Source organism: Stomoxys calcitrans, chromosome 3, assembly GCF_963082655.1.
Source record: "Stomoxys calcitrans chromosome 3, idStoCalc2.1, whole genome shotgun sequence".
In the NCBI taxonomy this organism is placed as follows: Eukaryota; Metazoa; Arthropoda; class Insecta; order Diptera; family Muscidae; genus Stomoxys; species Stomoxys calcitrans.
Genome location: NC_081554.1, coordinates 188,237,877 through 188,253,419, shown reverse-complemented (window position 1 = coordinate 188,253,419; position 15,543 = coordinate 188,237,877). Strand labels below are relative to the sequence as shown.

At 34.4% G+C, this 15,543-nt stretch overlaps 1 protein-coding gene across 1 annotated transcript in view; it reads right to left on the bottom strand.

The window, feature by feature from the left end:
* Positions 1–2,057: 2,057 nt before the first annotated feature.
* The window catches only part of LOC106081380 (uncharacterized), a 78,556-nt gene continuing 65,070 nt past the window's right edge, over positions 2,058–15,543 (bottom strand). The window contains exons 7-12 of the mRNA XM_059365741.1: positions 14,474–14,616; positions 10,527–10,669; positions 10,204–10,464; positions 7,766–9,689; positions 2,821–3,299; positions 2,058–2,732 (exon numbers count right to left, since the gene is read on the bottom strand). Of these exons, the coding sequence (XP_059221724.1) occupies positions 2,418–2,732; positions 2,821–3,299; positions 7,766–9,689; positions 10,204–10,464; positions 10,527–10,669; positions 14,474–14,616 (3,265 nt within the window). The 3' untranslated portion in view covers positions 2,058–2,417. The remainder of the gene's footprint in view (positions 2,733–2,820; positions 3,300–7,765; positions 9,690–10,203; positions 10,465–10,526; positions 10,670–14,473; positions 14,617–15,543) is intronic.

Here is a 15,543-nt window from a genome sequence, read left to right as displayed (position 1 = left end):
GCTTGCTTTAGAAAAAAAGTGTAAAAAAAGTATATTTGATTAAAGTTCATTCTAAGTTTTATTAAAAATGCATTTACTTTCTTTTAAAAAATCCGCAATTTCTTTTTGGGTAACCCAATACCTGTGGGATGGAGGGACACGAAGGTCATTTTCATTCCGAAAGCAGGAAAACCCTACCATACGAAGGCGAAAGATTTTCGTCCTATTAGTCTGTCATCCTTAATGCTGAAGACTCTTGAGAGGTTGATAGAAACATATCTTAGAGCAAAGATCCCTAGAGATCACCTGTCGCGGCAGCAACATGCATATAGTAATGGCAAATCCACAGAAACAGCCCTTCACGACCTAGTCGGCTCCATAGAGGGTTCTCTCGCTGTCAAGGAACATACAATGGTAGCATTTCTTGACATTGAAGGTGCTTTTAATAACGTAAAACCGACGTCAATCATGGAGGAGTTGGAGTTTCTAGGCATCAACTCTACCGTAAGAAAGTTTATTAATACCTTACTTACTAAAAGATGCATTACAGCAGGCTTGGGATCTGTGGATCTAAAAAGATGGATCAGCAGAGGAACGCCTCAAGAAGGTGTACTGTCTCCTTTACTTTGGAATATAGCCATTAACAATATATTATTGCCTCTGGAAGAAAAATGTGTAAAAGTGGTCGTGTATGTTGATGACGTGGCAATTGCGGTTAGGGGAAAGTTTACCAACACTCTAAGAGATATACTTCAGGAAGCTCTTCGTGCAACAGCAAAGTGGTCTAGGTATAAATCCGAAGCCGAAATAATTCTTTTCAGTAGAAGATGCAAGTTGCCTACAGTGCAACCGGTCTCCTTGGGTGGAGCGAATGTTCCATTTACAGAAAGCGCAAAATACCTGGGTATTTTGCTGGACAGGAAATTGAACTTAAAATCCAAAATTTTGGAAAGGCAACTCTTGCCCTATACTCCTGCAAGAGAGCCGATGGCAAAAGTTAGGGTTTAGACCGCGTGTCATGCATTGGGTATATACTGCAGCTTTCAGACCTATAATGCTATATGGTGTTGTGGTTTGGTGGATGGCGCTTCAAAAGTCCACCTACTACTCAATACTTGCTTGTTTGTGCATCAGAGGCGCACTAAGGACGACACCATCTGATGCACTAAACTTAATGCTACATCTTATGCCTCTGGACATTGTGACTAGACAAATTGCAGCGACCACTGCCGAAAGGTTAAGGGAGCTTTCTCATTGGTCATGTGGCGGCTACGGACTCTGTGTTATCTTTGATACAATATCCGATGTTCCAGACTGTGTTGATTACACCCTACCTGAGCCGCTTTTTGATAAAAAGTACTGTCCCACCATATCTGATAGAACCGATTGGATCTACGATATCTCTGGTAAAAGAAGTTACATAGACTTCTATATGGATGGCTCCAAACTAAACGACCAGCTGCACCCCAACACTCTAAAGATCTAGAACTGGCCATATCGAAAAGGTTACCCGACCACTGCAATGTGTATCAAGCCGAGATACTTGCAATTAAGGAAGTGGTGGAATGGCTAAGATATTTTGTCATTACGACGAGAGGCATAAAGATCTTCTCAGACAGCCAGGCATTTATTCCTTGGAGAACTTATTTCTGAACACAAAAACTGCCCTCTAATGCCGCAGGTCTCTTAACGAAATGGCTAAGCAGTTCAAAATTTCCCTGTTTTGGGTGGCGGGCCACAGAGATATCCCAGGGAGTTGTAAAGCGGACGAGGTTGCGAGAATAGGAACTACCCTTCACATTCCAGGGATACTGGAACGGTATCGAGTGGAGAGTCTCAGTGAGAGGTCGGGTGGCACAGGCTCTTGCACAAATACTGAGTGCCTTTGATGCTCGATATGACAAGGCGAGTTATTGGCGCCTTTAAATAACCAATGGCCACCATGTTCCCGCGGCGATCGGTCTTTTGAACCGGAACGAGTTTACTCACCGACAGGAGCTTGAGGAGGATCACCACCTACACATGAAAAATTAATTCCATTCCAACAACATTTGGTAGTAATGTAAAAAAACCGTAAATATGTAAAATAATTTAATATTTTATTTTATTATAAACAAATATTTCATTCAATTTCAATGTAATGCCAAGGATTCAAAACAGAACTCAAAGCGGTTGTGCAGCAACAAGTAACGATTTGTCATGTTGACAACACTTAATGGCTAAAACTATACATGGGTCGGCATGGGTACCAATTAAAAAATCCTTATAATTAAAAACAAATAATATACAAAGCAATACAGCAAACATTCTATTGCCAATAAAAACAAATATTCGAAATACATACAGGTACCTTGCATGTAAAATTTAAAACGCCTACACTAGTTATTAAGAAAAAATACACTTCAAATGAGCAGTTTTAAATGCATTGCAGGTTCATATTAGTTAACACTCTCTGGTTGGTTTTGTAGTTCAGCCAGCACACTAGAAGGGTCCTCGGAACGCAAATAAGGATTTATTTCGGGCTGAGGTTCAAATATCACATTGCCACGCACAACGCGTACTCGAGGTCCTATGGCTCGGGGATTAAATTTCACTTTGCCACAAGATTCGGGACGAATATCACGATGAGTTTTCAAAGCACTGATACAAGAGAAATGTTTATCGCAGCCATAGCATTTATAACGTTTCATACCAATGTGACGCGATAAATGGGCAATCAAAGTCTCCCGGTGGGTGAAACGTTGGGAACATACCTGAAATAAAAAAAACAAAACAAATTATCATAAAATTTTTTTGAATATTTGTTTTTAGAATTCTTTTCTTTAGGAACTTATGCCTCACCTGACACACAAATGGCTTCTCTCCTGTATGAATGCGATGATGGACGGTCACCTGACCTCTGGTACGAAAACGTTTATCACAATAATTACATTTGTGCGGTAGCTCACCCGTATGTATGGTAATATGGCACTGAAGAGTACTGTACGAATAGAATTTCTTGGGACATATCCTACAGGGATATTGTGGCTCTCGACTACAGTTGGCCGAAATATGATCATTCAGCATAGTCTTTGAAGAACATTTGCGACCACATTTCTCACATGCATAACGTGTATAATTAACAGTTTTCAATGCTGACATTTTTATTGGTTCCACACTTGAATCGCTGGCCAGTGTTTCTGATTTGATTTCGGCCTGCATTTGACCTGTAATTTTTATTTTTGTTTTAATTTCTGTTGTTTTTTCCGCCGGCGGAGTAGGCGGTAGGTTTTGTTTAACCTCTTCTGGTTTGTGTGAAGGTTCAGGATCTATTATAATTTCTAAAAAAGATAAATTTAATACTTAATAATAAAAATATAACAAAAAAACAAAGCCAGAAAAATTCTCCAAAAATCTAATAAAATTTTGTCCAAAATCAAATTTTAAAGAATTCTCTCTCAGGACATAATTTCTAAGAAATTTTCTGTCAAAACATAACAACATTTTTTAGACATAATTGCAAAGAAATTTTTATCCCAAGAAATCTTTAAAAAAAATTTTCCCCGGCCATTTTTAAAATTTTCTCTCATGGGATTTCTAAATATTTTCTCTCATGTCAATTTTTGAAATTTTCTTTCAAAGATTTCATCTTTAAATTTTCTCTCATGACAACATTAATAACAAATTTTATTAAATTTATTAAAAGATATTTTCTCCTAAGGCAACATTTTAAGAAATATTCTGTCATGAAATTTTTAAGAATGTTTACCGAAGCATAATATCTAAGTAATTTTCTTTAAAGATAATTTCATAAAAAAATGTTCTATCAAGTCAAAATTTCTAAGAATCTTTACCTTCAGACAATATTTTCTCTCAAACTTTTGAAATATCTCTCATGACATTTTTAAAAATTATCTCTCATGACAACCTCTGTAACATGTTAGGTTAGGTTTAAGCGGCAGTCTGCCATTGAATTCATTTAGACGTTTTCGTCCATAGTGGTACCACAGGAACAGAAGAAGGAAGATGCCTTCTAGTTCTTACCGTTGGACCATCCAGATCGCGTTAAAAAGCCCAAAAGTTGCGAATGTTCACAATCGCTAAATCAGACAGGTTCCCAAAGTAATGAGAACCTGAAGTGGAACTCCTCATTGCTAGTGCGGGACACACACAAAGAAGTTGTTCTATAGTCTCTTCTTCTTCTATGTCCCCACAGCCTCTGCATAAGTCGTTGCTGGCAACCTTCAGTCTGTCAGCATGTTTTTCGATTAGATGGTGACCTGTCATGACGGACACAATGGCTGAGACGTCTGTTCTAGCCAGTGGCAGCAAAGCGGTAGACCTCTTCAAGTCTGGATTAGGCCATATAGTTTTGGAATGCACACAGCCCTCTCTTTGTGACCAACTGTCATTCATTGTCCTTCGGGCATGGTCCTGAAAACTTAGCTTACATGCCGCTCTGTGGCCCGGCACCCAGAACAGGTGAATTTTTAACTACTCAGGCATCTCGTTTAGAGATCTGCGACAGTCGAAGGCGGTTTTTGTGTTCAGAAATACATTCTCCATGGATTTAATGGCTGTCTGAGAATATATTTATGAAAATCGTCGTTTGCTATTTGCAACATTTTTTCTAAGAAAATTTCTCTCAACGAAATTTCCGTCATGACATATTTATAAAAAAATTCCGAAGACATAATTTCAAATTGTAAGAATTGTAGAAATTCCCTCATGATATTTATAACAAATTTTCTATAAAGACATAATTGCATAGACCAAATTTTTAAGAAAATTTCTCTCACTCCTCATTCTAAGGAATTTTCTCTAAAAAGAAAAATTTAATGAAATTTTACTAACTAAAAAAACTTTTAAGAAGTTTAACCCAAAAACAAAATTTTTTCAGCATTACACTTTAAAAAATTCTCTCCAAGCATTTTTTAAGAAATTTTCTCGCATGACATAAATTCTACGAAATTTTTTTCTTAAGACAAAATTTCTAAAAAATTTTCTTTTACGATGCAATTGCTTAGAAATTTCATTCGAAGATATTTTTAAAGAATTTTTTCTTACGACAAATTTTTTTCTCAATTTTTAGAAAAAGCTTGCATTTTTATGAAATGTTCTGCCAAGCCAAAATTTCTTCCAAAAATTCTTATAATTTCTACAAAAATGTCTGTATAATTTTCTATCAAGCCAAATTTTTAAAAAAATATTCTCTCATGACATTAGTAAAAATTTTTCTATCAAGGGAAAGGCATTTTCATTTAGTACAATATTTTCAAAAAATTATCTCTAAAGACATAACTTTTGCCCCAAATAAAATTATTAAACAATTTTCTCAAAACAAGAATCTCACTCATCACATTTTTTAAAAGACTTTCTTCTCCCAAAATATAAATTATACAAAACTATTCTAAAGATGATATTTTTAATAAATTTTCTATGGAGGCATTCATTATTGCTAAAAAATATATTTTTATAAAATTTTATCTTATGACATTTTTAAGAAATTTTCTCTCAAGACATTTAAAAAAAATTTTGCATTCTTAAAAAATGTTACCCCAAAGAAATTCTACGAAATTTTCTGCCAATTTTCTCTCAAAACATTTTTTTATAAAATTTTCTCTCATGACATTTTTAAAATAAACATTTCATTTTTAAGAAATTTTCGCTCACAATAAAGACATTTTCTAAGACAATTTCTCTAAAAAAAAAATATTTCAATGCTTCTTAAGAATTTTCTCAAGATACATTTTTTAAAATTTTCTCTCAAGATACATTTTTAAAATTTTTTTTTCTTGATATTTTTTTAAAAGATTTTCACTTAAGGCATAAATTCTACGAAGTTTTTCTAAAGAAACCATTTCGAATACATTTTCTTTCAAGACATAATTGGTAAGAAATTTCATACCAAGATATTTTTATCTCATGATATGTTTAAGAATTTTTTTCTCATTACATTTTTGAATGGTAGAATTTTTATAAAACTTTCTCCCAAACGTACTTTCTACGAAATTTTCTGCCAAGTTCTATAAAACTTTCTATCAAAAAATATTTTTTAAGAAATTTGCTCTCATGACATTTTCAAAAAATTTTCTAAGGCATTTTTTCTTAATGCAATATTTCTATAAAATTATATCTCAAGACAAAATTTTTAAAAAATTCTCTCATGACATCCCTAGATTTAAAATCCTATTAAATTTTTGGTAAAGACACAATTTTTAGATAATATTCTATGACGTCATTATTGCTAAAAAAAATCCAACCCAAGATATTTTTGCAAAATTTTGTCTTATGACATTTTTCTCTCTTATAAAAAACATAACATTTTCAAGAAATTTTTCCCCAAGGAATAATTTTTGCTAATACCTAAATTTTCTATCAAAACATAATTTTCTAGAAATTCTACCTCATGACATTTTAAATAAACTTTGCATTTTTAAGAAATTTTCTACCATGAGAAAAACATTTTCAAAAGCATTTTCTCTAAATAAAATATTTTTCTCGAGACAACATTTTTAAAAATTTCTCTTGATATTTGTTTTAATTTTTCTCCCAAGACATTAATTCTACGAAATTTTTTATAAAGACACAATTTCTATCAAGACATAATTACTAAAAAAATGTATCCCAAGATATTGTTTTTGTCTTGTATCTTATGACACTTTTAAGAGTTTTTCTCTAATGACATATTTAAGAAATTGTATCTCAATACACTATTTTAAAAGGTAATTTTTTCTAAGAATTTTTTTAAACACAATTTTTGATACATAATATGTAAGACATTTTTTCTAAAGATATATATTTTTTTTTTGAAATTTTCTACAAATTTTCTCTAGTAACATTTCTTAGAAATTTTTCTCAAGACAACCTTTTTTATAAATTTCTTAGAGATTTTCTCTATAGAAAAAAATTTTATGGAAAAAACACAAAAACACACTTTTCTAAGAAATTTTTCCATGCAATTTTCTCTGAGGAAAAAATCTAAAAAATTTCTATTAAGGAAAAATTTGCTTAAAAATTTTTATTAATCTATTAACGCCTGACAAGGGAAAGGCTTATCGACATACATTAATTTTTTTGTAAATATAGAAACCATCAAATGCAAGAATACACTAAAACGGGTTTCAGAAATATCGTTCCTAAGAATTTTGAAAAAAATTTTTTGTTGAATCTTTTGGATATGACGAATTGCCGACTTTCAAAATCTCCCAAGGCATGACTTTTTAACAAGTTTCATTTCTCTACGTTACGCCAATCCAAATTTCATTAGGATACCTCTTTCCTAACTCGAGTTAAATTTGTTCTCAGACATCTCTGTTCTCGAATATTTTTCTGCCCATTCGTCCTTAATGGGTTAGATACAAAATTTCCATTCAAACTACTTCAAATAAGAAAAAAATTCTAAAAAATTCTATCTAAGGATAAAATTTGAATGAAATATTCTCTAAAGAAAGAATTTCTAAGGACATTCTCTTAAGACATAATTTCTAAGAAAATTTCTTAAGGCAAAATTTTTAAGAAGTTTTCCTATAGACGAAATTTCTTTCCAAAGAGAACTTTTCTAAAAAATTGTCTTAAATTTCATAAAATGCTTGTCTAAAGACAAAATTCTGCTTATATTTTCTCTAAAAAAACAGTTTTGTAAACCTTATCTGATAATCTTAGTTTTTCACTACATGGTCGCTGACTAACCCCTGCTCTGTTCCATAGAATAAAAATTTAAATTTTCTTTAAAATTTTTAAATCAACATATTATCTTACCACAATTTTCGGAGAAGTTTTCCTTCTCCTTAATGGTAATACTCACCTTCATTTCTAAACGCCTTAACCTGCACGTTGATTTTATCCATATCCCGCGAGGTCAAATTATGCGCTTTAGTCAAATGACTCTTGAGGCAACGTTTTATATCATAATCTTTTTGGCAATAGGGACAAATCCAACGATAAACAAAATTAGGATGTTTATAACGTGCCTCAACCAATTCCACATCAAGCGCACTCATAATGGGCAAATACATAGAGGGCGGGGTGTCTGGTGTACTCATGGTGCTGGTGACATCTTTGGTAATCTTCAAGAGTGGTGGCGGTGAGGGAGTGCTGCCACAAGGTGGCTCCTCCAAACTAGTATCACCACCCACAGCCACTTTGGCTATCTGCTGTTTCATGGTATCAATCAATTGTTTTTTCTCGGGCAAACTTTCAATGGCTATTAAATTCTTTTTCGATATATATTGAATGCGATGTTTTTCGGCAGTTTGCATAGCCTCAGTGTGAAGTTTGATAAATTCATTGCTAGGCAATGAGGAGGAATCTAAGGTGAAGGATACAGCAGGTTTTTCATCAATAGTTGTGTTGGTAGTTTGCGATGATTTTATGGCATTTACCGTTGGTGGGAAATTTGGCGTCTTTTGTTGTTGGGAAGTTGGTAGAGTTGCTGCGGATGATTGTGCAAGAATACTTTGTCCCAGAAAAGTAGGAATATTTGGTAGAGTTGTAGATGTTTGTTGTTGCAGTTGTTGTTGTTGTTGAAGAATGCTTGGTCCAAGCAGTATACTTTGTCCATTATGTAATTTCACTATATTGAAGGGCTGAACATTGTTGTGAAAGTTGTTTATAATTTGGCGGTTTTGCTGTGTTTGCTGCTGTTGATCGTTTCTTAAAGTGACCAACTGCATTGAATTGGCGGGCAAGAGCTTTATAATCTGTAAAGACATTTTAGGTGCCGGTATCACCTTAAAATCCGCTTGTGTTTGATTTCCTGATGTTTGCTGTTGCGGTTGATGCTGTTGCTGCTGTAAGGGTATTATTTGCACACTTTGTGACATTGTGGGGTTAAAAGCAGCACCAGTGCTAAAGGGAACTGCTGGAGTTAGGCGCACTAATTTTAGATTTGTTATATTTTTCAGACTATTATTATTTCCATTGATGGGCATAACAATGTTGTTAAGCTTTTCGGTCTTAATCGAGGGCAAAAATTTTAAATTATTGTTCAACAATACATTATTATTAATGTTATTGGCTGATGGATTAAGCATTTGCAATGGTGCTGGTGGTGTTGGTATTTTGGCCAAACTGCTGCCATTGTTATGGGGTACTGTTAAAGGCATGATTTTCCCTTGGAATTGGGGATTCAGCGCTTTGTTATCGTTGATTAACAATGACATCATGCCCATATGGCTTTTGGGTATATTTACATCATTTTTAGTTTCATCCATTTCTGCCTCTTCGGTTTTTAGGATAACCTCTGGGTTTATAGGCGTTGTATTCATAATATCTTCTTCGTCCAGCGGTTCTTCTTTGATTTCCATTTCACCGGCTATATCAAGCATTTGATTGGGCTCCATTAAGATTTTGTTCTTCATATCATGCATAAATTTTCTGCGTTTCATCTGATCATGTGGATCGCGTACAGCATTCTCAAGGGGTCTTTTATTTGCTGGCAATGGCGGTAAACTGGATTTTAGTCTTAGTTTTGTTACTGATAAAGCTGTTGGCGTCACATTGCTGGGACTAGATGTGTTTTTGTTGTGGCTTTCTGATGTCGTGTTATGTAGATTATTGTTACTTATGTCATTGGAAGCTATGGCGAAAAGTGCAGTAGCAATTTGTTGCATTAGTTTTCCACATCCCATATCTTTTTGCAACCAATGAACATGCAGTTGCAATTCAGTTTTATAACCCTCACGGCAATAGGAACAGAAATGTTTGTAACGTATCTTTGGTGGATTATGCTAAAAAAAAGAGAAGAAAAAAAATTAAAATTAAATAAAGAATAATAAAACGAAGGCGGCTAAAAAATAAAGCTCGACGCCATGCCTATCTCAGTTATACGAGACACAAAATATGTGTAATACTAATGGGACTGAAGACTTGGTTGATGGACTGGTCTTCAGTATAGTATGTGATCGATGGCTTGCTTGTTCCGCCAGCAAGTACTTGCCATGTATCTCTGCTCGCACATTCGAGCCTTTGGCTTCAACAACAACAAAATGAAGATGAATGAAGAGCTCGGGCGGCACCGGCTGTCGCATAAATACTGAGTGCCTATGACGCTCGATATGACATGGCTTGTTTTTTGGTGCTTTTAAATAATCAATGGCCAACCATGTTCCCGTTGCGATGGGTCCTTTCGACCAGAACGAGCTTGCCAACGTACAGGAATTTAATGAGCGTCGCTACCTCTACATGTTAATGTGCCAACAACAACATTAAAAAGGGTATCACAAAAATTGCCTTTATACTCACAATTTTATGTACTCGCGCTTCATGATCCTCACACAAAGGCAATGTTTTGAAACTCTCTCCACAATTACCGGAACAAAAGAACAAATTATCGCGATGCATATCCAAATGTTTCTGCAATGATTGAATATCGATAAAGGTTAAGGGGCATGCAGGACATTTCCGTTTCTCTAGACAATTGTTACGTCGAGTGTGATCCAAGTATGAAGAAATATGGGCAAAGTTTTTTAAGCATTTTGGGCAGGTGTCAACAGTTGAAGGGTGCTATAAAGAAATATTTTAATTTTTGTAATACACTATTACGTTTTAAAACAACAAAATCTTACCGCTGAGCTTTGAAACTTTTGTATGAACTGTATTTCATCTTGTGTCTTCATGTCAGCTGCACTCACAGTAATAACTTGATCTTGTTCTTCGACAATATGGAAATGTTCACCCGTCAAGGCATCAAAATCAACAGGAGGTTCACCTAAAAAATTTGCAATATGAAAATTATAAGATTCATCAATTTATCTTCTAATAACACATTGAAATCCATATTTGCAAGAATAAAAACTAGACACACCAGTGGGGCGGTGAAGTGATAGTGTGTCTGAGCTGGCTCAGGGACCACCCTACGATCTGGAAGTAAAAAGCGTTGATGACAAATTGGATTTGTGCGAATTGAAACGCAAACGCTAGTAATATCCGCTGATTACACCAGCTTTGTATGTGTGTGCGTGTGTATCCACAGCAGCGCAATTATAACGGTTTCCTAAATCGCAAGCCAAAAACATAAGGTCCGTTCATGTACATTTCCAAAAAATTTACATGCAGGAGAGTAAGGACGGTCTTTACTCTCTTTTGTTATTTGAATTAGACAGCTGGTTTTCATAGCTGTTCGGTACTGCAAATTTCTGCTGGCCAAAAAGCCTCCAGTAGAAAATTGTAAGCTCTAAATTACCAAACTCTCCAAATTTTGCTCGCTCTCATGCACTATTCCTCTCTCTTCTGCTAGAAAATAGAGTACGCGAACGACTTCCAATAACAATTTGTGCAAATTTGCATAAAATTTTGAGAACACGAACCCATTTATTGTTGCCGCATGATAAGCAAGATAAATTCATTTACAGGGAGGAGCATTTGGCCAACAACAAAAAACCGAATACACTATCTGTCAAAATCAGTGTTTGGTGCAAATCTAAATTTGAGTATGTTACCAGTTCGCGCCATTTTTCGTTGTTTGTGTGTGCTATGGCAATTAACTATAAGGCACACACCCAACCGAACGTTATGAAAACATCTCGGGAAAAAAATTTACTCAGCTGTTTACGGTACACTACCTGTAGATGAATTTATATTGATAAGTTTGATAACATTAGAATTGAGCAAACTCATGGTTCAATTAAGCTTGTTAAGTCAATTGCCCAGCTGATGGAATTTTCCAAATTCCAATAGAACGCCAAAATCTTTGTTGGGATTTTTAATTTTTTTCACATTTTAATTTATAATTTATACGTTAATAATCACTAGTCTTTTGATCCAAAAATTTGACAGCCCAGTGGCAATTTTCGCCACCATCCGCAGGTGGTTGTATTCATGACAAAATTACCAGGTAGTGTACCGTAAACAGCTGAGTACAATTTTTTTCTCTCCAAGTGCACTATGTGTCAACGAGTGTTGATTGTGTGTGTATTATAGTTAAGAACCATAACACACAAACAACGAAAAATGGCGCGAACTAGTAACAGACACGAAATCAGAGTTGCACTAATCACTGATTGTGACAGATAGTGTGTTCAATATTTTGTTGTTGGACAACTGCCACTACCTGTAAATAAATATATATTGTATCGTTGATTTCGTTGTTGTTGGGCAAGTGACCTTCTTTATTGAACCATGAGTAAACTCTGAAAAAGCTTAGGGACTGGCACTTTAATCGTTTTTCGCAGTTGCAAACATATATTTTTTACAGTTACTTCTTTGAAACACTAGAGAAATCTCAATGAAAGCATAATACTTTTATAAATTTTTTTATAAATAAGGTTTGGTACTCTTTTCGGCTTTTCAAGTGAACAACTGTTAAACTCTTTTTTACGCTAAAACCAAGGCGGATTTAATAAGGTGATCTCATGCGAACAGCTGTTAACAGCCGGCCAGCTTTGACGGTATTAAGATGACAGATTTTTGTTTGTCTTTCTTTTGTTGTTATCTTCTTTCTCGGATATTCTCTGCTCATGTACACGCACGTATACACACATGCACATGCATTTTTTTGTGTGTGTTGGCAAAACGTCGATCAGCAAGATGACGGATTGCACCATATGATTTGTGGTTATTGGCGCTAAAGCCTAGTATTGACTTCGTTCGCAGCGAAAATACCTTTTAAATTTTTGCGAAATCCGACGAACTCTATTCTTTGCCAGAACACAAACAAAAATCAAACAACAAAGACAACATTATTGAAACAAAGTTGATTGGTGCTTATTTTGTGAACACTTAAATAGATTGTGAACATTTAAATATTATGTTGTTGGGCAACTGCCACTACCTGGAAATAAATATATCTCGACTAGTACTGACTTCGTTCACAGCGAAAATGCCTATTAAATTATTGCGAAACGCGACGGAGTCTTTTCTTTGTCAGAACACAAACAATAGTCAAATAACAACATACAACAATGAGGACAGTATGGAAGCAGAGTTGACTCGGCCTATTTCGTGAGCATTTAATTCCATTTGCAATTAAAATTGTGCGAAATTTATCCTGATGCAGCGACATGTCGCTACTATTTTGCTCAAAGAACTCAGTACCACTTGTACGGAATGTGTTCGCATTATCTTCTTCACCATTTTTTTTATAGTGCGTTATGACAGTTGTTCTTGTGAAAAGTCGAAGTCAGTACTAGGCTTTAGTTGCCATTTTTTTATAATGGGTTTTGATAGTGTTCAGCCGAAAAGGAGAAGTCGTACTAGGCTTAATGGCTTAAAAGGAGCGCGTAAAACCAATTATGGTGTAATTATTATTCATATTATGAATTTCACATGTTTTTAGCTTATACGTTTTTTCGATAAGGAGTTGAACAGTTCTTCACGTGAAAACCCTTTATGTGTCAAGATTTATGTTGTTTGGCATGTTGTACCACACAAAAAAAATCAGGTAGGCACTAGAGTTATTTAAAAAATGAATTAACTGTATTCAAAAGCTCAATTTTCTTTCTTTAAAAACACAAATTGAAAAGTTTTTTTTACAATTTCATAGCATATCTGATTCCTGTTTTGGGTGAACACAAAAACAAAAAGACATTTTGACAGAATATTTTCATATGAAAACGAATATTGTGTCAAGATTTGTGTATGGATATGTATTTGATGTACATCCATATGCATGACTACTTGCATAGGCCACCAAATGCAGTCCAAATGTTCTGGATATGTTCGTGGTTTTAGTAAAACAGAGATCATTTATTTTTGCAATGTAAATGAGGCCATAGTCAAGTTTTTTGCTTCAAAATTTTTTATCTAAATTTAAAAGTAATCATGACAATTTCGAGAAAACAGCGAACACAGTACCACCTCAACTTCGTTATCGCTATCCACTGTAAAATGCCTCTTTATTGATTTAAAATGTATGCTGCAAAAATAAACCTAGCCTTATGATTTTTAAAATGTTATACAGTTTGAAAATCTTTGGCCCTACAGTTTGAAAGGTTTTGCCAGTTTACGGACAAGAGAACAAAATAAACTCCAAAACAAAACAGATCAAAATATAACCTAAAGCTAGCCACACACAATTACATAGCAGTAGGTTCTGCAGCCGCAAGGGAGAATACAGTTTGTCATTATGAATATTGAATTCCTTGTTACTGTACAAACTAATGGCTTAAAAGTGCAAGCATTCCATACAAATAGTGGGTGTTTGACTAACACATTTGTGTATTAAGTGTCTGAATAACTTCGTACAAACGGCAATTGCAAATTTGTATGTGTAGGGCCTGCCTAATAACAAGAACACAGCCATACATATTGGCACGATCGTCATCAACCACCACTAGAAATGCGAATAATGACTACAAAAAGCAAAATTAACTGTGGACACGGACATTTATATGCTTCTTCTTTTTATTTATTAACTAACTACACTACGAGACTCATTTTGTGGGAGAAGCCACAAAAAGAGAATTAAGTAAACATTACCGTCAAATTCATCTTTATGAATTATTTTTCAGTTTTTTCACAAGATTATCAAGTACTACGCATGAAAACAAAAAACCGCTACATGTCTACGACTCACTTTTAATATCCACATTTATTTCCAACTGCTGATGCTTTATTAAACTCGCTGCTTCTTCACGCTTGTTGAACATTTCCTGTTGAATTTCATTTTCATCCAAGGGTTCTTCTTTTATTTCCATCTCCGTGAACATTTTGTTATCACTTTATTGTATTTCTTGCGATTGTTTGCTTACTCTGTTGTTCACTTAATAAATTTGTTAAATTGTTGAAGATAAAACTAACTGTAATTTGTTTTGTTGCGTCGCTTAATGGAGAAAATTTACTGTTAAAAAATACCACCACTCTCAACGATGGCAGAACCAAGACAACGGGCAATCAATGATCATTTGTCGTTGAAAAGAAACGTCAGAAATGTATTCAAATGATGTATGTGTGCGATCGTATTTATTTATATATAACAGTATGTGTGTGTAAGTAAATGAAAAAAGAGGGAATTTGGACAAATGAGACGCGGTTTGACAGCGTTGTAGTGGATGTGCCTACCAAGCAACGGTTAATTGTCGATAAAACAGTACATGTACTAACTGCCGACCGAGAGTTTGCGAAGAAAACACAGAAAATGAATAGAAAAATTCTATAACATACATAAGCTGGCGATTTAATATTAAGATATTGATATATTACACAGTGATAAATGTAAAAAACGTATACCAAAACCGCAATAAGTTCCATTAAAAACACTTTCTTTAAACATAAGCAGGCCCAAGGTTGCATCAAAAAGTCTTAAAATTAAACAGAAGACCTACCTATTTGTGATCTTCTGCGTGCAGCAGTGTCATTTTTACATTACGGGGAGTTTATACTTAACGATTTTTCACTTGCTATAAAACAGTTGGATGACCTTTGTAAATAAGTATTAAAGCACGTTTACACTGATCATTAAAACGCTGTTTTTGCTCAATTTTCTTTCCCTATATGAACTTAGCTGATGGGAACTGAATTTAATGAGTAGTGCAACATTGTTTTTTTTAATTGTTTCATTTTTTTGTTATGTTTCATCAATACGTCTGCTAGGTTCTCAGAATTCACTGAATAAGGTTAAGCCAAGCAATCAGCCGATATATTTTT